At 46.3% G+C, this 26,860-nt stretch overlaps 1 protein-coding gene across 2 annotated transcripts in view; it reads left to right on the top strand.

Annotated features, from left to right (window-relative positions):
• ep300a (EP300 lysine acetyltransferase a) overlaps nucleotides 1-25,328 on the top strand; it is a 171,807-nt gene extending 146,479 nt beyond the window's left edge. For both annotated transcript variants that reach the window (XM_084323655.1, XM_084323654.1), the window contains exons 28-31: nucleotides 14,040-14,207; nucleotides 16,028-16,189; nucleotides 16,885-17,166; nucleotides 19,351-25,328. In XM_084323655.1, the coding sequence (XP_084179781.1) occupies nucleotides 14,040-14,207; nucleotides 16,028-16,189; nucleotides 16,885-17,166; nucleotides 19,351-22,791 (4,053 nt within the window). In that variant the 3' untranslated portion in view covers nucleotides 22,792-25,328. The remainder of the gene's footprint in view (nucleotides 1-14,039; nucleotides 14,208-16,027; nucleotides 16,190-16,884; nucleotides 17,167-19,350) is intronic.
• The last annotated feature ends 1,532 nt before the right edge of the window (nucleotides 25,329-26,860 follow it).

Here is a 26,860-nt window from a genome sequence, read left to right as displayed (position 1 = left end):
ACAATACTATATAGTGCAAGGCAGAAATGGGATGAGGTGCAATTTAGGTACAATTTACAGTAGGTGTACGAGTTGTAGTGCAAATCCTTTATCAATAAATATAAAGTGTGTTTGTGTGATCTAAAGTGTGGAGAGTGGGTGCTGCAGTGTGTTGTTTGTTTAAGTGAGTGTGTGCGTGTGTGTGCTGTGTGCATTTGATGGTTGTTACATAGTGTTTATTGTTTGTTTTATCTCCTTCGATAACTCTGTTAATCCATCGTTGACGTTCTTCTCGTTCACTTGGACCATCTGTGTAATTTCTATCACCGTATTCTCCACTGCCGTGATTCGCCCGGCCTGTGTAGCGGCTGCTTCCATAACCTCTTCGAATTTAGCATCGACGTGTGCTTTGAGTTCCTCGATGTGTAATTTGAAAGCGACCATCTGTTCCTTCATCAGGATAGTCAGAGAGTTGAAGTCGGGTTGTGAAATTGCACTGCTTGTGTCAGTTGATGTTGTGGGTGCAATGATGGACCCGATGGGTTTGTTGGAGATTATCTTCTCAAGTTCCCCTGCTTTATCTCTTACGGTATTTTTACACGTCGTTACCGTTGTGTTGTCAACTGCTGTCTCCCTCTCGGGGCCAGTCGTCGTTGGTCCCGCCGTTGCCTCGCCTGTTGTATTTTTTGACCGTGTCAAAATAGGCGCCGTTGGAGTATCTGTGCCGAATCTCTTTCCAACATTTTTCTTATCCTTAATATCCATGTTGAGTCTTTATGTCTTTTGATATAGTTAGTAGAAGGTCTTATCAATACATACGATGTGGTTTAATATCTTTTGGTATTGTTCAAATAAGGTTTTTAAACGAAATTAACGTTGACGGGAGCGGAGCTGTAACCAAACGCGTATCGCTTCACATTGCGTTCAAACCGGAACCCAAAATACTATACTTTATACTTATAGCGATTTTGGTAAAAAGTGAGAAAAATAAAAAGGCTGCAGAAAACCATTTCCTCATTGACTCCAATGCATTCCGCGGAAATTTCTCTTCCTGTTTGCGCTCGTGACTTTTCACCTAGATCCCTGATTCGCTCATTCCCACGTGGGGTATCATTGGAAAGCCAGACTCATTGGTTACAACCCTGTCCAATAATTTTCGAGATTGAAATGATTGACAAAGGTAGAGCCTCGGGAGTCGCGCGTGGTATTCGAAAAAAATAAAAGTCTGCCGTGTACTTTGACGCACGCCTCGCATATCGGCATGTAACTCGAGAACCGCTGAACGGATTTTGTCGCCAAAGTGGCGTGTCACGCCGGTGGGCAAATCGTCCTCAAGAGGGCCGTTGCACGTTAACAGTATGACAGACGCATGTTACAATGACCGTTCAACAGTATGACACACATGTTACAATGACAGTATGACAGACACGTTACAATGACAGTTTAACAGTAGGACAGACACATTTTACAATGGACAGTAGACCCTTAAACTATCCATAAGGGTGACAGTGGCTCAGGAGATGGAGTGGTCGTCTGATAATCTGAAGGCTCCCTGTTCGATCCCAGCAGTGTGCTTCTGATGAGCAGGTTGGCACCTTGCATGGTTGCCTCCAACATCAGTGTGTGAGTGAAGGACCAGGACCTCTTTATTCGGCATGCAACGACACAACAACATGCAATGGGCGGCACACACAGAGGAATACACACACACACACGCATGCAATTGTCTTTCTCAGCTCTGCTCTTAACCCATCCCGTCGTCCTTCCCCCCCAAGGGCTGCCGGAGCAGACAGGGCGTCGGCGAGGTACCGCGCCCGGGGACCTATCCAAGTCCTCCTGCCCATCTTCGTCAGGGACGCCTCAGCGATCTGTTGTGCATGTTTTTCCATTGGGTTTATCTTATCGGGGGGGAAACCCTTGCGAGCACGGGGAGAACATGCAAACTCCACACAGAAAGGCCTGGGAGATCCCCCACCTGGGTACCTGGCATCGCGGAAACCTGGTCCCCAAGCGGGACTTGAACCCTGGACCTTCTTGCTGTGAGGCGACAGTGTTAACCACTACGCCACCGTGCCGCTTAATGTGAGGCATAAGTTGTCAAGCGCTTTGGATAAAAGTGCTATATAAATGCAGTCCATTTTATAAATAGATTTAGTACTGTGTAGTGTGTACAGGACATCAGTGTTGGCAGTGTCGGGTACAAGGTTGTGGCTGTGGAGGGACATATAATATATATTTACAGACACCATTGCTGTTTAGATGTTATGGGTCGAGTGCATCTTTTATAGGGCTAGGCGATATGACCTCTAAATGATATCACGATATTTTTTGGCTATACACGATGTTTTGACATTTCCTCTAAAGCACTTAAAAATGCTTGATTTAATCCATTGAAGCATAGTCATGCCAACATGGCGATTAAAATAGTCCCTGCAAAGGGCGGTTAGGTGGTCGAGCGGAGATTGCGTTCGTCACCAGCCCCGGAGCTGTGAGCTTGGTTCGCCTGTTCGAATCCAGCTCACAGCTCCGGGGTTGTCACCAGCTTGGCTGGCCGTCTGCACTGATACAATTGGCTGTATCAGAGGGTGGGAGAAGCTGGCGGGGTGGGTCCGGGTCGTTGTAAACAGCGACTCCTACAGTTCGGTCGGGGCGCCTGCTAAGCGCGGATTGGACGTGAGGGGGATAGTGTGGTCCTCCCACACGCTACGCCCTCTCAATGAGAATCCGCGCTGCCAGGTGAAAAGAAGCGGTGATTGGCTGGACGTGTGTCGGAGGAAGCACGTGGTAGCCTCCACTCTCCCAAATGATCTGACTGTGGGGGGTAAAGCGCAGCGACCAGGAAGGGACTGGGAATTGGCATACGACTAACATTGGGATGGGAGAAAATCGGAGGAAAATGGAGGGGGGAAAAGACCAATAATAAAAAAAAAAAAATAGTCCCTGCAACATATGTCTGCATTAAACCATGAAGATGCTTTCAAAAATAATTTTATTAAGTTTCTAAAGATCCTACTGTAAACAAACACTGTAAAGGTGTGTGTGCATCATCATCATCATATATATATTTTGCATGAAACATTATGAAGTATTCTCTTAGGGCTTGTTTCCACAGCGGATGTTTTATGAGTTGTCAGCTCCTTTCCGTCATTCATTTCTATGCTACAGACGCGACAGGCGCGCTCCTTTTCCCAGCGCCGCACCTCGCGTTTTAGCGCTCTCGGCCGCAGCGTTTTTGGGCGGAGCGCTCCCAGCTCATCAAGGTAACTTTTTTTCGACCGACCAATCAACATCGAGGAAGTGGCGGAGCCGCGGCAGTCACGAGACTCAGGAAAACGCTCTGTTTTTTTTTTCTTTTTTTTTTTTGATCAAATTTTTTTTTTATTATTACTTACATGAAACAAGACAACACATTAATCACAATCACAATACACAGAACTTCACAGGAAAATAACAAAAACAATAATAATACAGAATATAACAATTTATAAATTATAAAGACAAAAAGAAAAGAAAACAGAGTTCAACCTTTTTAAATTTTAAATTCAAAATTCCAGGGGTACTATCTAATAAATGACCAAATAGCGAAGAACTAGCTAAATAGCTGCCCCCCCAATAAAATCCCTAGTTAAATTCAAGACATCACAAAAGACAAGACAGACAAGACATTTCCTCCTCCCCCTCTCACGAGACCGCCGGACTCCCCCGAACAAGCACCCCAACCCCGCTCAGCCGCACACGGCGGTCCTGACCTTCTCAGCTGCTGCGAACCATAGGTCAATCCCAGCCTGCCCCACCCCAATCACCCGCGCCGTGGATATCTCAAGATAAATCACATCCAACAGTGTTAGGGACCAGTTAATCACTGTGAGCTTCTCAGGCTCCTTCCATCTCATTGCTATTAGCTTCTTCGCTGCTGTGACGCCCGCTAGGACAACCCTTTTCAGTTGTAAGGACGCGGGTAGTGTTGTTATATCGTTCAGGAGTAGCGTAACAGCTGTGAATGGGATAGTTAAGCCACACAGATCTGAAAGTTTGTCCGCTATTGACCTCCAGAAGTGGGCCACTGGTGGGCAATCCCAATACATATGCATATAAGTGCCAGTGGCCTTTTGAGAGCACAAAGTGCACCGAGAGTCGGTTATCAGTCCCATAGCAAATAGCTTCCTAGGTGTAAGATAGGTCCTATGAATATAATTAAAATTAATTTGCTGGTGATTGGGGTTGCGGGAAGACAATGCCACATTTGCCCAAACATCATCCCAGTCAAACTCGGGGTCCAACTCCGGGATATCCACACGCCAGATTGTATCCAATGATAAATTTTTATACGTGGACTGAATTAAGAGCGTATAAAAGTCTGAGATAAACCCTCTGGAGGTCGTCCTGTCCACTATGAGCCTGAGGAAGGGGTGTGGTTGCAAAGCTTGAGCCCACGGCACGCCATGCGCCCTCAGCGCTGACCTTAGTTGAAGGTAAAGAAAGAAGGACTCGCCGGGAAGTCCTGAAACGCACGGAGGCCGTTCTTATCATAAATATCCTCCAGAGTATGAACCCCCCTCCTTTGCCATTGAGGAATATTAACCGGCTTGTGCCCAACAAGTAATTGCTGGTTATTAAAAATTGGAGAGTCCAGGTGCCATGGGCATTTAACCCCACACGACTTCTGTACATTACGCCACGTCTGGATCACGTGAGTTATGATCGGTCCATACCTCAGTCGGCATTTCGAAATAGGGACAGTGGAGTACACCACATCCTGCAATCTTAGCGGTGAGACCGCCGCCGCTTCTAAGGAGCTCCAAGATACAGCATCTACAGGGTCTAGCCAGCACATCAGAGGTCTCGGTGAAAAGGACCAGAAATAAAGCTTAAAATCAGGGATTGCGAGGCCCCCATCCTGTTTCCTACGTTGAGTAGTAGCTCTTTTGATTCTCGGGCGTTTGTTATTCCAGATAAACTTAGATACCATCGATTGTACCTTGCGCCAGTGGTCTATTGGAGGGGGCAGGGGGAGCATTGAGCTAACAAAATGTATCCTAGGCAGGACGTTCATTTTGATTATGGAAGCCCAGGCTTGTAAGGAGTTAGGAAGGGACGACCATCTGTCTAGATCCTGGCGTATTTTATCATAAGTACCCGTGAAGTTGTACTTAGTAGTTTGACTCAGCGTGGGGAATATCTCTATGCCTAAGTATTTAAAATGTTCCACTATGGGGATATCAGCTGGTAGTCGCACCGCCTTGGCCAGCTCATTAAGAGGTAGGCAGGCTGATTTGTTCCAGTTAATCTTAAAGCCTGACAATTTACCAAAGTCGTCGATTATTCCCAATAATTTTGTGGCCGACCGGGAAGGGTCATCCATAAAAATCAGGTCATCCGCATAGAGAGCAATTTTGTGTGGTGTATTATTGATCATTATGGGGACGACGTCCTCCGATTGCCTAATAAATTGGGCCAATGGTTCGAGGGAAAGCGCGAATAGTCCCGGGCTCAGAGGACAACCCTGTCTAGAAGATCTGGAGACTGGGAAAAGTGTGGAACAGTTTTTGCCTGTCAGTATCATTGCCGACGGCGAGGCATACAGGACTTTAATCATATGAATAAAATTCTTTCCAAGACCAATAACCTCAAGTACCTTCCACAGGTATGACCATTCTAGTCTGTCAAACGCCTTCATGGCATCCAAAGACAGAACTGTGGACGGAGCTGTATTGTCTTTACTGTTATCGACTACATGCAACAGCCTCCTAAGATTATCTGCAGCCAGGCGCCCCGGGATAAAACCAGTTTGATCGCAGTGTAGGGGTGGACGGTATAGTCTAAAATGTATATCACGGTATATATCACGGTATCAGTGTTTCCGTTAGAATAATTTTTTTTGCCTGATAGGCAGGCTATATAAAGAATGACATCCTCAAGGCATGTAGATTTATAATATTTTAACTTAAAACTAGGCTACTTTTGCGTATAAAGTCATTATATTCCAAATAAAATAAGTCCAGAGTCGAGACTCCGTGCTGCTCCCATTGCAAACAGCAGGGCTGGATGCTCGATTTTGCTAGAAGCATATGTAGCTGCAGAGCCGCAGAGCCAGGGGCTCTTTCAGGTCAATTCAGGGCAATTCAGCCGTTGGGTGGGGGGGCGCTGTTGAGCGGCCTGTGACCAGACCTGAAAGAGCCCCTGGCTCTGCGGCTCTGCAGCTGCATGCTATTTCGCAAATCCACTGCTGCAGCCTTCCTCCCGCTGCAGCCGTCGTTATCATAACACTACACACATATCATAATGTTTACAGCAAACTAGTTGATCACCAGGTATGTTTTATTAACGTAGAATAATTCATATAAGAAAAACGATAGGTAAGATCTCTTACCTTTCTCCACTGGTTAAAAATGCCAGGAACTGAAATTGAATCTTGCTGTGCGCCGCGGTGATATGTGTTTATTATGAAATGACAATTGCGTGTTGACACGCCCAGTGCGCCCACTGTGCGAAGCCTCCTAAATAACTTTTTCCAGTTTGCACATATCTATTATCTATGACTAATTCTATCTATTTTTAGGGGCAAATGCGATTGAAATAGTCACGCTGTGGTTACATGACGACGACGTCATTGCTATTTTAGAGCTGCTCTACCGGTTACACGGTATAGTCAAAATCCATACCGTAGAGCAAATTCATACCGTTTATACCGTATACCGTTTATACCGTCCACCCCTATCGCAGTGTACCAATACCGTCATAAATCTCTGCAGGCGGCGGGCCAGCACCTTGGCAAACACTTTTAGATCGGCCCCGAGAAGACTCAAGGGCCTATAGCTACCACAATCATTGGGATCTTTGTCCTTCTTGAGAAGTAAAGAAATCAACGCCATGTTGACATCTCTTGAGAACTCCCCTTGTTCGATAGCGTAATTGATCATATCGAGCATCAATGGACCCAGTTGGTCCCAGAAAGCTAAATATACCTCGGGTGGAATACCATCCCAGCCTGGTGCCTTACCCCTCTGCATTTCAGCAATCGTCTCCCTTAGTTCCATAAGAGTGATCGGTTTCCCCAGTTCCTTAGCCTCTTCCTCAGAAATGTGGGGTATCTCAAGCCCGCCAATGAACGATTCAAATTTAGAGTCGTCGAGATTAACCTCTGAGCTATATAACGAGAGTTTAAAGAGTAAAACTCTTTAAAAGTGTTGTTGATCTTTTTCGAATCAGTAGTGACTGTACCCTGTCGCGTCTTGATCGAGGGGATATCCGAGAAATGATCATTCGAGCGTATTTTCATTGCCAATAGATGGCTAGGCCTGGAGCCGTGAAAGTAGTAATTTTGCCTTGTCCTATGTATCAAGAACTCAGACTGTTGTTTAAGTATGGAGTTTATTTCTTTCTTGACTATCTTACGTTGTGTGTTTAGTCGTTCACTATAGTTAGTTTGCAAAGATGCGTATAGGTCCGCATATAATGTTTCCAGTCCTTCTAGTTTTTTTGACCGGGATTTACGCAAATTGGAGGCGAAAAGTGTGACATGACCCCTGATAAATCCTTTCAATGCGTTCCATAGGACCCTGGGGTCATCGACCGTGCCAACATTGATCTGCAAGAATTCAGCTAGTTTACTCCTGAACTCAGAACAGAAATCATCGTTCTTTAATAAGGTTGAGTTAAAACGCCACCTGGGAGCTCTCGTGGAGAGCCTGCCAAAGGTTGCCATAAGGAAAATCCCCTTGTGGTCCGAGAGAGCCAGGGGAACCAATGAGACGTCGAAACTATCAAACATATTAGGGGACGTGAATGCATAGTCTATTCGAGAGAAGGTTTTGTGTCTGGCTGACAGGTGAGAGTAATCCTTGAGGGTGGGATTGGATAAGCGCCATAGGTCTGCGAGCCCCGTGTCCTGGGCCCACATCCTGAGGGCCTTAGAGGACCGTTTTTGGTCGCTTGCTTCAGAGGACCCGGACCTATCCATCTCCGCATCCCAGCACGCATTAAAATCGCCACCCACAATGAGAGCGTATCCAGTAAGTTCCAACATATTCTTCGTGATTGTATTATAGAACGCTGAATCAAATGTGTTAGGGGCATACAATGCTATTATTGCCATCTTCCTATGAGAGAACTCAACTTTTGCTATAGTAATCCTTCCCTCCGTGTCCGACCACACATCCAGGACTTTGATATCAAGGTTACGTCTTGTAACTATGACGACTCCTTTCGTCTTATCATCGGCTGAGGATGAGGAGATAACGTGATATTGTCGATTTGCTAGCCTTGACACATCACCCACCAATAAATGCGTCTCACTAAGGAGAGCAATGTCAATATTTCTTCTCTTCAATAACCAAAGGACACTGGCACGCTTGTGTGGGGCGTTAAGACCCCCTGCGTTCCAAATTAAAATATTCAATTTAGCCATGGTCGAATTTGTCTAAATGCGTAGAGAACATACCAGTGCAGCCAGGCTGAGTACAGAGGCGCTGATCCAGGCGGGCCCAGACGGTCAATCCCAGGAGTTCAGAGGAGGAACAATTACACACATATAAGACAACAGTACATAAAACACAGAAAAATACCACCCCAGTTACAACCCCCCCTCCTTCTACTCTAAACCCTAACCCACCGTAATATTATTAACCCTCCTATACCCACTCTCCAATCCCCTCCCTACGCCCCATCCACTAAGGATGGTCATCTTCCTATTTCCCACTGGAGTCATGGATCCAATAAGACGCTCTCCACTCCGACCCCCTCTCTAGATAAACCCCTGATTAAACCCCCACTAGTCCAATAAACACAAATTAAAATTAAAATTAAATTCAATAAAGATATCGGTCGAAAACCACCGTGAGCCTTGGTCCTAACATGAGACAACTATAATGGAAAAAATAGCCATTATTATATAATAACTCAACATCATCCCTGTAACCATCTACTTCCGAGTCTGCGTATTAATGTTGCAATGTTATAGCATAAATGGATAAAGGAACATTTAAAACAAAATTAAATTAAAGCATACCAGCAGATAGTCTAAGGCAGGATCGGATCACAGTTAAATTGCGCAAACAGACGTCATTTAAACAGCGACAATAAGAAGAAAAGGAAAAAAGGGTTATGGTCAAAGTGCACGCATGTAACAGCCCCTCTGGTCAGGCACAAAGGCTGGAATGACATAACCTATGTAAGAATAGAATTAAACACCTTCATTAACCCGGGGATAGTAATAAGCTATACCTGACACAACCTGTTATCATATATTGTATATATATATTCAACCGACCTTCTACTACCGGAGCCCAAAGCTCCAACAGCCTGGATATAAAAATAAAAGCATACAAGAAGTTAGTTAAGGACCCGATCACCGTTGAATTGTGCAAACCGATGTCACTTAAACAGCAACAACAACCAAAATACGTAAACATTAACGGGTCTCGAATGTCTCGGCGCGGCCGATAGACACAGCCTGCTAGCTAGTCCGAGGCTAGCGCGTAAGCTAGTGATGAATCCGGCTAGCACACTAGAATCTGTTATGTACATTGTCCAGCTAGCTCGCTAGCTTTCATAGAGGCGACACACACGTACGACCATGAGGTCAGCATTAGCAAGTAACAGAAGTCATTGGGATGCCCCGCTAGTTTGGATGGGCAGTGGACAGTTAGCCTGTCTGGGCATGACAACAAGCATTTGTGAGCAGACCGCCCTATCAATGTATTCAGGCCCACATCGCCAAGTCACTCACCCGACATAGATATCAAGCTACAGTCTCGGCTATCCCCCCGAGATATTCCTCCGCTTTAGCCAACGACCAAAATGAACGCCGATCATCGCCCTTACCCAGCACAGATAATTTCGCGGGAGCGAATAGCGTAGGCCAGGGCTATTCAACTGGCGGCCCGCGGGCCAGATCCGGCCCGCCAAAGATTACATGATGATAAAAAAAAAAAATAATTACTTTTTTCTTTTCATGTCAACGTTAACACGCACAATTGAGCCAAAAGTCACTCAATTAATGACAGATTTCATTGATAAATTGAGGGAAAACTTTGCAAGTCGATTTGATGAATTTGACATGTCCAGAGAATTGGTGCATTTTGTGAGCAACCCATTTGCCAATGTAGCTGCTATTTCCACAAAAGGACAAGAGTTCCTTGCATCACTTCACATTGATGAAGGTCTCCTGCAACTTGAAATAATTGACATGCAAGCATCATCTGCTCTGAAGCAGGCACTTGAGAATGAATCCACCACAACATTTTGGATAAAGTGTATTCATGTCAAGACATTCCCCAAAATAAAAACGCTGGCAATATCTGTGCTAACAATGTTTGGCTCAACATACACCTGTGAATCCAGTTTCTCTCACATGAATGCCATTAAAACAAGCAACGTGCCTCCTTGACAAATGAGCATTTGCATCACTGTTTGCGGGTAGCCCTCACTTCCTATGAACCCTCTTTCTCTGCCATTGCCCAGTCAAAGAAGTGCAATCGCTCTCATTAGATGTGTGTATGTAGGCTAGGCCTGTCTGCCCCCCACCCCCCTGATGTTTGAGAGTTAAGAGTGGACAATAAGTGCTAATAAGATGCTGTGATTTGCTGTTGTTGCACAGACATGAAGCACTTTTTCATAAGCTCAGCTGCACTATAAATGTGTTTTTTTGTTCAAGTGTTGATGTTAGAATGTTCAGATGCACATCATGCACTTGTTTGTTTTTTATTTTATTTTTATATTGAAATGTTGAAGAGGAGATGTTGCAGTTGTTGCAGTCATAAATGAAGCACTTTCTGCAGGAGATGTTGCAGATGTGGCACATAAATGAAGCACTTTTTTTGAAAAGTATACTACTTTTGCAATGTAGTTAAATAAAAGTTGTGAAAATGTGGTTGCGTGTTGTGTCAAGTGTACATATATTCATAGCACGGGGAGGCGCCGTGGCAGTCCGGCCCCTGGCCCCTTGGGTTTCTGACAATGTGGCCCCCTGAACAATTTAGTTGAATAGCCCTGGCGTAGGCCTCAGGCCTAGTTTCCATAGCCTGGACATGACCACTTTGTATTCGCCTCTCTGTGCTTGAACCTCCGGCGTAAAGTCTTCGAAAATGGCCACTTTGTGATTGCAGAGACTTAGTTTACCCCTTCTGGCACGGGCCGACCGCATGATGAGATCCCTCTGCTGAAGCCTGTTTAGCTTGACAATGATGGGCCTCGGCTCTTTGTTCACTCCAGGACTGGTCTTGCCCGCTCTGTAGGCCGACTCACATACGGGAGGGCTGGGGAGGACATCTTTCCCCAGTATTTTCTGCAGCAATTCCGGCATGGTCTCCGAGAGACGGCCTCCCTCGTTGCCCTCCGGTACACCAACAATCCTGATGTTGTAGCGTCTCTCCCGGGACTGCATTTCCACAATTACCGACTGTAGTTTGGCAACTTCAGCCTGCCTAGTCAGCAGGGAGGTCTCCAGACCCGCCAGCCTCTCGCCTTGTAGTGAGGCCTCTGTCGTTAGCGTGGCTAGTTCGTTAGCATTAGCCGAGGAGACAGCATGCAGCGACTCCATCTTGTCTCTCAACGGGTCGACCGCCAACCTAATTTCCTCTGACATCTCTCGATGAAGGGTATCAAAAAATTCCGCCTGCACTTTTCTTTGTGTTTCAGCAAAGCGTATCTCAAAGTCTGCATGGAGTTTGGTCATGACCGAGAGAACAGCTTCACTTATCTCACTGATACCGGGCGAAGGCGAGGGTAGATCCGGTGGCAGTTTGCCGGCTGGGGTGCTCATGGATCTGGTCTCCACCGACATCGCAGAAAGTTGAAAAAAGTCGACGCAAGTAGTTGAAACTCGACGACCCAACAAGCAGACAAATAACAAATAAAAATAAAATAAAGACTAATGGGGAGAAAAGTATATTTTGCACGATAGAAGGGAGCTCACGTGAAACACGTCTCACTCCATGATCGCCTAGCTCCGCCCCCCTCTCTGAGCTTTTTTTCTTTTTTGCTTTTCAAAGTAGTCTGCCTTGAAAAAAACTTCCGCTATGGACACAAGCCCTTATGCTGCTTTTCCACTGTCTGCGTGGTACCTACTCGTCTCGGTAGTACCCCCATAGATATAAAGACTGTACCCCACCCCCAGTGTAGCTGGGGCGCCGTGACGTCATCTTCGGACAATAGAGGATTTCGACGCTAGCTATCAAGCTATGAATCCAGTGCCTTATTAGCTCATTTACGCTAGCCGCAATGCTAATGGCTAGAACGCAGTTCATCCGCCTCAGCGTGTTTCTGAATAAAACACGTAGGGCTAATGTTTAAACTCGCTAAACTCTCTCCACTTCTCTCACGCTCTCGTATCCCCTTTCCCTGTTTCCTCCAAACAAACCTGTGGCTCAGTCTCTGGGTGTGCGTGTATGTGTGTGTACGTGACGTAAGTGTGTGTGTGCATTTTATTTCTGTGAGAGGGAGAGACGAGAGAGTAAAGCGCTGCGCCAAAGTAAGTAATCTCAGCCGCGGCGGCTTAGAAACGGACATGAGGGATTGTGAGAAACATGATGTTCACGATACGTTTAAAGGGGACATGCATTGCTATTCCTAGCACTATTTCAAGTCAAGTACTCAAAAGCCAAATTTTTCTCACTTTGGATTTCAGGCTGTTTTGGCCTGGCTCCACCCATAAGCACTTTGTAATGAGTGTGCTACTGCTGCTTCCCCACGAGGTCCAGGTTGTGTGTAAATGAGTATGTGCTACTGCTGCTTCCCCACGAGGTCCAGGTTGTGTGTAAATGAGTATGTGCTACTGCTGCTTCCCCACGAGGTCCAGGTTGTGTGTAAATGAGTATGTGCTACTGCTGCTTCCCCGCGAGGTCCAGGTTGTGTGTAAATGAGTATGTGCTACTGCTGCTTCCCCGCGTGAGGTCCAGGTTGTGTGTAAATGAGTATGTGCTACTGCTGCTTCCCCGCGTGAGGTCCAGGTTGTGTGTAAATGAGTATGTGCTACTGCTGCTTCCCCGCGTGAGGTCCAGGTTGTGTGTAAATGAGTATGTGCTACTGCTGCTTCCCCGCGTGAGGTCCAGGTTGTGTGTAAATGAGTATGTGCTACTGCTGCTTCCCCGCGTGAGGTCCAGGTTGTGTGTAAATGAGTATGTGCTACTGCTGCTTCCCCGCGTGAGGTCCAGGTTGTGTGTAAATGAGTATGTGCTACTGCTGCTTCCCCGCGTGAGGTCCAGCCCAGGTTGTGTGTAAATTAGTAACTATGTGCTACTGCTGCTTCCTTGCGCCTCTCTCTCGCTCTCTCTCGCTCGCTCGTTGTCTGCCTCGCTCTGAGGAAGTGTCGGGTTACACTATCTGCCTGCTCTGTTTGCTGTCGCTGTCAACCATAGATTTGATTTGATTTAATTAAGGATCCCCATTAGCTGTTGCCATAGCAACCAGCTAGTCTTCCTGGGGTCCACACAAAAAAAACATACAAAAACAATTATTATTGCAAAAACAAAATGATTAAAAGTCAGTACACACAATGCATAATGAAACTAACAATTAAGATGGCTAAAATTACATTACAGTAAAAAAAAAATTAAATAAAGAGTTGATGCTCTAAAAATAAAATATCTCCTTAAAGCGTTGGTTTTAGGACCTGGCAATTCAAGCTGCCCACTACTGGAACCTCTAGTGTAATGCTTGTGCACAGTATTACTAAAAACAAGCTGTTTATGTATAAAAACAGGAGTTTTACTGCTCATGACCAACTTGAACAGCACAAGTATATTAAAATACAATAGAGGGGCGTTAGTTATGCAAATCAATGCTATATTAACGTCACAGAAACCGTCAAATCAGAACAGTTGAGTGAGGGAGGATCTCGTGAACACGAGACTAGACTGATGAGTCAATATGGTAATTAGAGACACAGACCCATTGATACTAACCTGTATTACTATAAAACCATGCTAAACACAGAAAAAAGGCATTTATAATGCATGTCCCCTTTGAAATGTTAATGAACTGTACCCGATATTTATTTAATATCGTCATATCGCCCACCCCTAATCTTTTTAAATGTTTTGTCTCTCATCCTCTCCCATCAGGATGTCTTCAAGCAGGCGACGGAGGACCGTCTGACCAGTGCCAAGGAGCTGCCCTACTTCGAGGGTGACTTCTGGCCCAACGTGCTGGAGGAGAGCATCAAGGAGCTGGAGCAGGAGGAGGAGGAGAGGAAGAGGGAGGAGAACAGCACTTCTAATGAGAGTATCGATGTAAGGGAGTGTTCGTCTCATGATGCAGTCCTAGAGAATCTGCATTATATATTGTACAATATTTATTGTGTGTTATTGTAGGGTGTTTTTTCAAAGGGTATACATCAGACCGGCATCATGATCTCTGATCGCCTCGACTTTTTTTGGGGGGGAAACTATTTGTGGAGTGAACGGGGGTTAGACGATGTTTACAAAACAAACATATAAATCACGCCGAAGATGATCAAGATCCAGAAATGGTCATTACCTCTTCACCCAGAGATGCATAACATTAAATGTCCAGGTAGGGAAATGGGGAAATATCCTGCAGTTGACTGGGGAAATACCATAGGGGGAAGACTGAAGAGGCCTGCCTGAAAACGGATCAAATGCAACTTTTCACAAAAACATGGAACGCTCAATAGATAGGTATGCAAAAGGTGAAAGACTCACACTCACAGCCATGCTGGTTTGGCAAAATGACATCCAGCCGTTTTGGTTTGAAACAACTTTTAATCAGGGGAGTGTCCATTCTCCATAGAGCCCCGTCGTACTTTTTTAGCGCAGCAGCTCGCGCAGGTAGGGGGCAACTTAGTCACGTGACTCAGTTGGTGTTGCTGATTGGCTCGAACACGGTATGTTTAGTATACAGCGAACAGGTCTATGGCGGCCGGCATTGGACATAACTTGACGCGCAGACAAAACAAACATTTCAAACCATGTTTCAAGCGTTCTGCCAACAATTTTCATACCGGCCAAATACAATAGCGGTCTAAAGGAATGGCGTGAAGTTGTTGCCCGTATGTGCCGGTCTGATGTATTAAAGCTAACATAGTGAGCTAGACCTCTCTCCCATAGGGATATGCTGTGGAATGTTGGTTTAGGAATCTTTTTTTTTTTGATCCACTTTTTCTCCATTTTCTATATTTTCTCCCATCCCAATTTCGTATCATCCAATTCAACCCTCCCCTGTCACGAACGCTGTTTCTTGCCTCCCACAAGCCGGCTGCAGTGAGGACTAAGTCATACATAGCACAAGTCCCCTCCGGTACTTGAGGTAACAGCAGTCGCATCTTTTCACCTGCGCAGCTCGATCTCTCAGTGTTCGAGGAGTAACGCGTGGGAGGCTCACGCTGCCCCCGACACTTCCTGATTCTACTGCGCAGGCGCACCAACCGACTTGTAGGAGTCGCTTGTTCACAACGTTCGATCCCCACCCTTCAGTTTTTCCCTCCCCGTAATACGGCCAATGTGTATTACTGCGGACGACCAGCCAAACTGAAAAACAATGTGGAGAGCTGGATTCGAACACGCGAATCCTAGCGTCTCCACACTGGTGGCGAGTGCCTTAGACCACTACACCACCTAGCCGCCCTATTGGTTGGTTGGTTTAGGAATCTTAATGATAATGACCATATTTTATGATTGTCTATTTTAATAATTATTTTATGTCTGCACTTTATGCATTGTTTTTATTTTGTATATTCTCTGCAAGTTTTTTGCACATCTATATTTATGCCAATTTTATGTCCATTATATCAACATTACTGCTGTGAAGCACTTTGGGCTGCAATTTGTGTATGAAAAGTGCTATAGAAATAAGTTTTATTATTTGACTCAAAGAGTATGTGCTCTAAATGTTGAGTGTAGTGGTTGATTGGTTTGCAGATACTTTGCTCAAACAGTCAAATGGATTAATGGAAGGCATCAATTAGAACATTGTCTAGCAGCCATGTTATGCACCCCTTCCATTGTATACTGTTCATCAAAGAAAATCACTAAACTTTTAAAAATATTACAGCCACCAACTACATCATTAACCCCCCTCCCCCCTTTTCCAGGCCACTAAAGGTGACAGTAAGAATGCCAAGAAGAAGAACAACAAGAAGACGAGTAAGAACAAGAGCAGCCTGAGCCGAACCAATAAGAAGAAGCCCGGGATGCCCAACGTCTGCAACGACCTCTCGCAGAAACTGTACGCCACCATGGAGAAACACAAAGAGGTACAACGGGAGGATGGAGGAGGGAAAAACACCTCTCATACACTTGTTTATATTTCACTCTATACTGGTCAGTGACTGAACTGGGAGAGCAGAGTGGTTGATGCTGTACACTAGTGGTCAGTGACTGAGCTGGGAGAGCAGAGTGGTTGATGCTGTACACTAGTGGTCAGTGACTGAGCTGGGAGAGCAGAGTGGTTGATGCTGTACACTAGTGGTCAGTGACTGAACTGGGAGAGCAGGGTGGTTGATGCTGTGCACTAGTGGTCAGTGACTGAACTGGGAGAGCAGAGTGGTTGATGCTGTACACTAGTGGTCAGTGACTGAACTGGGAGAGCAGAGTGGTTGATGCTGTACACTAGTGGTCAGTGACTGAGCTGGGAGAGCAGAGTGGTTGATGCTGTACACTAGTGGTCAGTGACTGAACTGGGAGAGCAGAGTGGTTTCACTTGAAACTCATTCACTACTAATAGGTGTTTGGCTCTTTCTCTCGTCTCAGTGGCTGCCTTCTGTGTCTTGTGTCGTTCCCGTTTCCCAGGCCTTCTGTGTGTGTGAATAGGTTCTGTTGTATCCCAGCAACTAGGCAGATAAATGAATTGTTTCTTGTTCGCCTTTCACCAAACGCCCCTCAATTCCCTCACATGACCTCACCTCGCTCCTCGTTTGTCTTCTCTGCCCCTCTCTCTCCTCTCTCCCAGGTGTTTTTTGTGATCCGATTGATGCCGGTCCCCATGGCCAACGCCCTCCCGCCCATCACGGACCCGGACCCGCTCATGGCCTGTGACCTGATGGACGGGCGCGATGCCTTCCTGACGCTGGCCCGGGACAAGCACCTGGAGTTCAGCTCGCTGAGGAGGGCCAAGTGGAGCTCCATGTGCATGCTGGTGGAGCTGCACAACCAGAGCCAGGACCGCTTCGTCTACACCTGCAATGAGTGCAAGCACCACGTAGAGACCCGCTTCCACTGTACCGTCTGTGAGGTGAGGAGGGGAGGTGGAAAGGACTGTGGGGCATTGTATAGGTTAAATATCGGGTTTAATTTATTACGATCCAGCATTGCAATAGCTATTCATCCTGGGGTCCACAAAAGAAACGTACATTGTGACCATGCAACATAATACTTGCATCATAACATGACATTGCAAGTAATCGGGACAAAGGACTAGAGCCTTGGACTAGCTCCAATATCATCCAATATCCAACTATGTGAAATAGTTAAGAATTATTTAATTACTTAACTGTACACAACTATATGCCCACCCATTTGTTCATACACACCTAATTTAACAGCTAACTAAATTGATATTGATACATAATGTTGTTGCAATGCATAGTCCCAATACAGAGTAGTTTACTCTGTTATGTAAAGGTGAGGAGGCATAGAAAAGACGGCATGATTGCAGGAGAACTAGGTGGTATGATATTGATGGATAACGGCTTTAAAGGTGGGAGAGTAATAAGTCAAGAGAGTTAAAGGCCAACTTGCAGGTTAGACCCTACTCTTCAATTATGGGTAGTTTACATCATTGATATCTAATTTCATTATTTATTTTTTTCCATTTGATGCCGGAAATGCCACTCAGAAAGGGTTAAAAAGGTCCATGCACGAATAACATGCACGGATCAAATGAAAAAGCTTATCAGACGCTAGCAGGGCCGTGACGTCACTCGAGGCAACTTATGCCTTATGCCCGTCCGGGTCATAGTACTACTGACTATATGGCTCTGGCTAACGTTACCCCGCTAACGTTAGCATTATGTCTACTGTCGTGAACCATTTTAGATTGGGCATGTAGAGGAGTTTGGGTAACGAGTAAAATGTGCAGGTCCTCTTCTCAGACCTGTGGGGCAAAGCACTGCACACGCATCATGCCGCTAGCAAGCTACACGTTGCGGCATGTTGATGGCACAATAGTAGCCCACTCGGTGCATCACAGTCACGAAACGGGCTACCACGATAGCTATTAGCTAACTAACGTTAACGTTACAAGCTCAAACACCTTATAACTACTACTATTGTCGTGTCCATAAGTTCCCTGGCAGAATACTTGTGAGGACAAAGGTATACAAAGAGGAGAGAACCATTTTAAATCGGGCATTGTTAGGAGTTTCGAGAATGCTGGCTACCAAGCTAAGCTACGTTAGCTAACTTAGCTACTAACGTTATATACACAATATTTACAACGACACAATGATTTACATTATTACAAATATGGTAACGTGGTTGTGGCTTTTACAAATAGTGGTTAGCTTTAGAGATGAATGGCTATGATCACGGAGCAATAGTGTTAGGTGAAACAGACACTAGCTCCTCGGCTAGTAGTAGCAAGGCTCTCTGCTTCCTGCCACTACCTGCCCTGTGACTCTGAGCCCCCTGCTGCCCTGCACCTTGTGTGACGTCATCATTAAGATGACACACGCACGCTATGAACCATGGATTAAAATATGCATGTGCGCAAGGTTGTGGTTTGGTCGACAAAATGTTTGATTAAAAACGCTAAAAAACTGGGTCAATTTCGATAATTTTTCCCCCCCTCTTCATGAAAGTCAGCGTTGGCCTAGTCACATTGTTTATTGAACAAAAATACAACCTGCAAGTTGGCCTTTAAGATAACAGAGGATGATACGACGAGCGAGCTAGAACATCACATTGCCATAATGTTCAATGAAAACATTCTAACTAGGGATGCCGTTTTGCCAGTACTGTGGTAAAACTGATAGCGTGTGGTTCTGTCCGCCATTATGAGAGCAGAGCTGTCTGTACTCGGCAGCGCAGCACCCGTGTGTGTGTGTGTGTGTGTGTGTGTGGGAGGGGAAGAGAGGAGAGAGCACAGCACAGCCCGCTCCGCGCAGGCAGAGACACAGAGGCAGGAGAGATATAGACAACGGCCAACAAGATTAGTTTGCGACGTTTAAATTCCTCAAAAAAAACTCCATAATTTCTCGAGTACAGATAGCAGTACCGATGACGTCGGAGCTTATAAATACTAAAAAAAAAATTGATAAAAAAAAAATATATATATATATATATATATATACATTTAAAAAAAATATTATAATACAATAAATATCGGTTATCGGCTTGAGGAGCATAAAGTTATCTATCGGTGTCAAAAAATCAATATCGTGCATCCCTAATTCTAACCCAATAACTTTTCTTTCAGGACTACGACCTGTGTGGCGCCTGCTACAACATCAAGGGCCACGAGCACAAGATGGACAAACTGGGCCTGGGTCTAGACGACGAGAGCAACAACCAGTCGGCCGCAGCCACCCAGAGCCCCGGAGACTCGCGCCGCCTCAGCATCCAGCGCTGCATCCAGTCCCTGGTCCACGCCTGCCAGTGCCGCAACGCCAACTGCTCCCTACCGTCCTGCCAGAAGATGAAGCGCGTCGTCCAGCACACCAAAGGCTGCAAGCGGAAAACAAACGGAGGGTGTCCCATCTGCAAACAGCTCATTGCATTGTGCTGCTACCACGCCAAGCACTGTCAGGAGAACAAGTGTCCTGTCCCGTTCTGCCTGAACATCAAGCACAAGCTCCGGCAGCAGCAGCTGCAGCACCGGCTCCAGCAGGCCCAGATGCTGAGGAGGAGGATGGCCAGCATGCAGAGAGTCGGCCAGCCTCCCCCGGGAGGAGCTCCGGGCAACGGGGGCTTGCCCTCTCCGGGAGCCAACAACGGAGCGACCGGCCCCAGTACCCCTACGTCAGTGGGCACACAACCTCCTACCCCGCAGACCCCTACCCAAGGGAATATGCCTGCGCTCCCCCAACCACAGGGAGTTGGGATGGGGGGAATGGGGTCTCCAACACAGCAGCAACAGCAGCACCAACAGCAAGGTGGAGGCATGCCTCCTCAGCACCACCTCCAGCACCACCAGTTTCAGCAGATGGGTGGAGGCGGGATGATGAACTCTCCACAGCAGCAGATGGTGCCCCAGCTTCAGCAGCAGCAGCAGCCTCCCAATGTCCAGCAGCTCCAGCTCCAGCAACAGCAGCACCCTGGAGGTTTGCCTCCATACACGCCCAGACCACCAGGAGCCTCCCCTCTCCACCCGTCCCTGGGTAAACCAGGGATGGGACCAGCCACCCCACCCCAGCAGCAGCAACAACCCAACCCAGGACAGGGGTCCATGCCTGGGCAGGGCCAACAGCAGGGCCCCCCTCTTGCTGCAGTAGAGACGGCCCTAAAGATCCAACGTCTAGCAGAAACGCAGAGGCAGATGGCTCAGGCCCAGGCCCAGATCCTCCAGAGGCAGGCCCAAGGTCAGGGGGGCATGATGGCCCCTCACCCTCACCACCAGAACCCACAGGCCCAGATGGGCATGTCTCACCCTGGGGCTGGGATGGTTGGGGCACAGGGCATGTCTCCCCAGGCTCAGGGAGTGGCTGGAAGGACTATGTTAGATCCACAGCAACAGGGAATGCTAGCAGGAATGCAACAAGGCCCTCAGTCCCAGCTACCACCTCAAGTCCAACAGCAGCTCCAGCAAGTCCAGCAAGGAGCTGGAGGGCAACTTCAGCCTCCGAACCAACAGTGGGGTGCAGGTGGACCGACCATGACCCCACAACAGAGGCCAAGTATGATGGCACAGATGGGTTCTCTTACACCGCAGCAACAACAAGCAGTTGCGCAACAACAACAACAACAGCAGCAGCAACAACAACAACAACAACAGCAACAACAACAGCAGCAGGCACAGCTACCCCAGCAACAGCAGCAGGCAGTTGTCAACCGTGGCCTGATGCAGCTCATGGGTGGTCCAGGGGGTGCAGCTGGGGCTGCCGCTGCGATGGCTGGAGCAGGGAATCTCCCCCAGGCAGCGCTGCAAGACCTCCTGCGCACCCTTCGCTCTCCAAGCTCTCCTCTCCAACAGCAGCAGGTCCTCAACATCCTCCGCTCCAACCCTCTCCTCATGGCTGCTTTTATCAAGCAGAGAGCAGCCAGGTACCAAGGAGCTCAGGTTGGCCCTGGAGGACCAGGGGGACCTCCACAGGGGGGGCCTGGCGGTGTGAGGTTCCAGGGGGCTCCAGGAAGCCTTCCTGGGGCGGGAGGAGTAGGTGGAGGGCCTGGGGCTAACATGGATGGACAACAGCAGGTTAATGTGAGCCAAGGTGGCCAGTCTGGAATGAACATGGGTCAGGGTGCAGCAGGAGGGAATATGCCCACTATGGCTCAGCTTCAGCAGTTACAACAACAACAGCAGCAACAACAACAACAACAACAACAACAACAACAACAACAACAACAACAACAACAGCGCCCAATATTGCCCGGGAATTTACAGCAACAGCAGCAAATGGCTGCATTACAACAACAGCAACAACAACAGCAACAACAACAACAACAACAACAACAACAACAGCAGGGCTCGATGCAACCAGGCCAACAAGGCAACATGTCCAATATGAATCCACAGTTCAGAGAGTTGTTGATTAGAAGACACCACCTACAAGTACAACAACAACAACAACAACAACAACAACAACAAATGGGGAACCATGGGCAATTCCAGCAGCCTCAGGGACTCCAGCAGCAGCAAGCCCAGCAAGGCTTCATGCAGCCTGGGCAGGGACAACCAGGGATGCCTCCTTCCTCTCAGCCCCAGCCTGGAGGTGGAGGTCCCCAACAGCAGCAGGGAGGCCCCCAAGGCGGACCAGGGCAGCCAGGCCAGCAGCAAAGCTATCCTGGCTCATTGTCCCATCAACAAGTAGCAGCAGCCCTCCAACAAAGGCTCCAGCATGAAATGCAACTACGACAGCAGCAGCAACAACAACAGCAGCAGCAGCAACAACAGCAACAGCAACAGCAGCAGCAGCAGCAGCAACAGCAGCAGCAACAACAACAACAGCAGCAACAGCAGCAGAATTCAATGGGTGGGCTGCAAGGGCAGGATGCAGGGCCTGGGGGGGGGGGTGGAGGACCTGGGGGACCTGGACCCCAGCCTGGGGGGGGTGGACCGGGGCAGCCCCAGCAAGTAGGTGGTCCCTCACAGCCCCAGACTCAAGCCATGCTCCATCAGGCCATCCACCAGAGGCTACTTCAGCAGCAGCAGCAACATCTCGGAGGGGGCTCCCCAGCCCACCACAGCAGTCCAATGAGCCCCCAACAGCAGATGGCTCAGTCCCCTCACCCACATATGCAGGGGCAAGGCGGGCTGGGTCCCGCAGGGTCACTCAGCAGTCAGGTCCGATCCCCGCAGCCTTCGCCGAGGCCACAGTCCCAGCCTCCTCACTCCAGCCCGTCCCCGCGCATGCAGCCCTCCTCCCAGCCCCAGCCCTCCCCTCACCGCATCTCCCCGCAGACCCAAACTGGGTCTCCCCATCCGGGCCACTTAGGCCAGCACCACAGCGGCATGGCACCGCCCCAACCCCCCCAATCCCAACAACAGTTATCTCAACAACAGCAGGGCAACTCGGTAGACCCCAGTCAGTTCAGCACGGACCAGAACGCTATCATGTCCCAGCTTAGTGGGATGTCGGGCATGCACGGCGGGCCGGGGGGACAGTCAGACATGTTGGGTGGGAATAACAACAGCAACAACAATAACAACAACCAGGAGCTGGGAACGAACATAAACCACAACAATTTAGACCTTATGTAGCCTAGCCTCCATCTACCATGACTCCCTTTCTCTCTCCGATGAATTGTCCCCCAATGAAGATGAACTGTGTATGGAATGAGAGAAAGGGCTGACTATGGCTTGGTTTTTAGAAGTTTTATTTTTTATTTAAATATTTTTCTGATGTATAAATTAAAAGAACTGAAACATCCTTCCTATGGGAGATGCAACATAAAATCTTACAAGTCAATAAATGAATAAATTAAAACAATGGTAAGTTATTGCTGTTAATATATATCTATATATTTTTGCCAATTGTGTACAAAAAGGTGAAAGCGGAGTATTTCGGGTCGGAGATTTCTTCCTTAGCATATGACACACACTTAATATTTTTGGGGACTGAGAATTTTTGCCTTTTTTATGAATATTTTTAAGATTTTAAATGTGGCGAAAAATTAAAGTGAGTTAATACAATGTACCTTTTTTATTGTTTTGTTTTTTCTCCTTAAATACCCAGTCATGATTGTATCTGTTTTGCAGAGAAGTGTATTTCTTTTCCTCACAATATTGTTATGATCACTATATTGCTTTTCTTTTGGATCTAAAGCAAACAACATATCTTCCGTTAATAGTATATATTTTTAGGACGGTTCTAAACAGCAATGTACGTTACAGAGACCGCTCCAATAATTCACATACATAGATCTATTTTTGTTAATGACTGTTCAGGGGTGACCTTATCACAGTTTTATTTTGACCGTTTAGTTTTTTTCCCCTCCCTCTTCATTGATATTAGTTTTGGTTAAGGGGTCGGGGATCTAAGTGAAACTTTAAAACAGTGTTGTTCGGGGGAGGTGCTTAACACGCGGGTGTCCTGCGATCTCACTCACGACAGAGGATCTGGTTGAATCCTCCCGGGGAATGTTAGGGTTGGGGGGTAGTGGGACAGAAGCCCACAAGTCCTCCCTCATCCCCGAGAGCCAGCCCTCCACCTGCCCCCCCCCCCCTCTCTCTCCTATGAATGTGCACTCTCCCTCCCACCCCTCATATCTTCTGACAGTTGACTACAAAATTATGGATGGACGGCTGATGTCTCCGGCTGGCCATGTCTCAAGCCAGCCGATTATTACAAAAATAAATAAAAGAAAGAAAATGTAAAAAAAAAAAAAAAAAAAAAAAAAAGTTGTGTATATAATATTATGGCCTCATTATGACCTGTGATGAGGAATAAAGTAGGTTTGCTGATGTGGGCCGCAGAGGGGGGTGTTTTTCTCCCCCCCACCTCCCTCCATGGCTCCCTGTACGTTTTTCAGACCAGGTTTTTGGTCAAAGGTGTCGTCTGTGTTATCCCTTCCTGCTGGGTCTCAGCCGTCGGCCTCGCTACCATAAAGTTTAATTTAATCTTGTTATTACTGTACAAAGTTAAGACAAATGGTGGACTTAAATACTGTTCTTTTTGTAATAAAAAAAAAGAAAAGCTGTACAGACTTTTGAGAGCAGAGAGAACTTATTTCTACTGCGTGTTTTTTCCCTGTTTGATCTGATTTTCCTGTATCTATAATAACTAAGCCTACTCTTGAGCTATTGTACAGTATTGATATTTTGTAAAGGTACAGTATAGGGTGTAGTAGGTCTATGAGCACCAATGCGCCTTTTATGTGTATTTTTTGACAAATCTTTTGGGGGCGGGTTGGGGGTATTGTAACAAATCACACACCTTAAGATCTGTGAACTAAACACCCAACACTTAGAAGACATGGAACACATGGCACAAAGTAGCCCTGACGAGAGGAGGGTTATTAACTTGTGTTATTAAAATAAATATAAAATTTGGTCATTTAGCTTTTTACGAAGAAAATCGAAGACACAATATTCACTCATTCACTATTTTTGTCAAAAGGTTGGGTTTGGCTGGGCAAAGGGAGGGAGGGTATGCAAAACAGAACCAGGTGGCAATATATCTTGAGACTTATTTTATAAAAAACAAGGGGGGAAAAATCTCTTGTCTTTTATATATAGATATATTATTTAATTTTATTTTTTTGAAAATAAAACTTGAAGCTACAGGAATTATTAGATAATGGAAAAGAAAAAAAACGTTTTTTTGTATTGAAGATGTTATGGTAATGCAAAATGACACTGCGGACGGTAAGCCGGTCCGCCCTGGGGAGGCCGTGGAGTAGAGACCATGCCGTGTTTTTTTTTTTTTTTTTTTTGAAGAGGTGTTTTCATGTACATGAATATAGATGTAAAAGAAAAACATACTGAATCACTGTACAAACCGATGGCAACTGAACAAATTGTTTTGTTTTTATTGTTTCTTCTCCATAAAGAGAGACTGGAAATAAAGACTATTTAAATATTTGTTTAGTGTTCAAATGGAATCTTTGACCACTTTTTTTTTTCTTTTTCTCGTTAACATTTTTTGGTGCTTGCTGAGAGGAAGCAAAAATGAAATAACTGTTGCTCCATTTTCAATAGTTTCTTTTCTTTCCTTTTTTTAAGTTATTTTGGTGGTCTGATTTTTTTGCCAATAAATTAATTGTACAATAAAGTATGTTTGTACCATTGAAAAAATACTTAAGTGTTGTGTCTTTCCTAGATATCTGCATTGGATAAATGAGTAGGTGATGACAACCATTTTTCTCACAGCATTTGAATGCTGTCATAGTATGAGTATAGTGAACAGTGGCCAGGGTGCGTCTATATTTATCCCAGCCGAAGAGTGCGTCGCGTTTCTCTGATTGGCCAGGGTTAAGGTTAGGCATTATTTCGGAGTTGGTTAAGGTGTGACCGCGGAAATAGGCTGCATCCTCCACGTCAAGAAAGACAGACAGGCATTCGCTGTGACAAACCCTAACCTTAACCAACTCCGAAATAATGCCTAACCTTAACTTAACCCTAACCTTAACCAACTCCGAAAGAATGCCTAAACTTAACCAGCGGAAGAATGCACGTTTATAGCGAGAGATGATAAACGTAAAAAAGAAATTGAAGTGATTTGAACTTGTGACCAACCGCACCGCAGGCTCCACAGCACGGCGGCGTACCAGTTGAGCTAAGCGTCGATGGAAAAACAGCTGGGATTACGGCTACATAATGCCGCAAGCTCTGCGGGCGTGTCGCAGCCAATCAGGGAAAATGTGGAAGCACTCGGCAGCACTCTTCGGCTGGGATTAAAGAATAGGCGGCCAGCGTACACAACAATGCATTGATTAACTCATTCCGCGCCTAGAGGTCGCTGTTTACCTTGTAAGAAGGCCAGCGCTCTGTTCAATGGGGATAATGCCGGTGTTTGCAAGTGCTAAAACTACATTAAATATTATAGCTATGGATCTAATAAACATGTCGATTGTCAGTGAGTTTCTTCCTGTCAACATGCAAAAAAACAGATAATTTTTTCATACATTTCCGTTTTATACCGTATATATAGTTTTAGAGTGATCCTGTCGAATCCCAATAAACTCCAGCAAACGGCGCTTCAATGCATTTCCTTAGAATTTGTGCCATTTGTCGCTTGATTTATGAATCGTTCTGAAATAAACGCTAGATTATCGGTATTATATGTTTAATCATGCGCGCATGGAAGCGGGGGCTGAAAAGTCACCCCTCCGTGCTTTGGTCGGCGCCAACAGCACGCACACACACACACTTGTGATTGTTACGAAAGAAACATCGGATTAACCCAAGATTGGTAACATAGAGTCCTTACCTCACATCTGATGTACTGCAAAAAGATAAATCCAATTCCTGATCGCCATTCCAAATATTGATTGCGTTTATTGATCCAACATTTCTCAACCAAAACACATGAATCCACGCTGCTCCAGTGTCCCCCAATCCGTGTGTTATAACGTACTCTTGCCCGAGAAGGAAAACCTGGACCGGACTTTCAAAGAACACCTACGGGAGACTGCAATTCGAAACTGGCCCCTGTAAATGTCTTAACCCAACCCCCTCCAATGTACAGTAAATTACCAAGTATGGTTTTGTCAATATTCCAGTGTCCCCCACCCACCCACCCGTCCTACCCAACCCCCAACCACCTCCAATGTACAGTCCCCCCCACCTACCCAACCTCCTCCAATGTACAGTTTCTACGTCAAATGTA

Source organism: Notolepis coatsorum, assembly GCF_963971535.1.
Source record: "Notolepis coatsorum genome assembly, chromosome: 10".
NCBI lineage: Eukaryota > Metazoa > Chordata > Actinopteri > Aulopiformes > Paralepididae > Notolepis > Notolepis coatsorum.
Note: the sequence above shows the minus strand (reverse complement) of the source record. Positions and strands in the feature narration are given on the sequence as shown.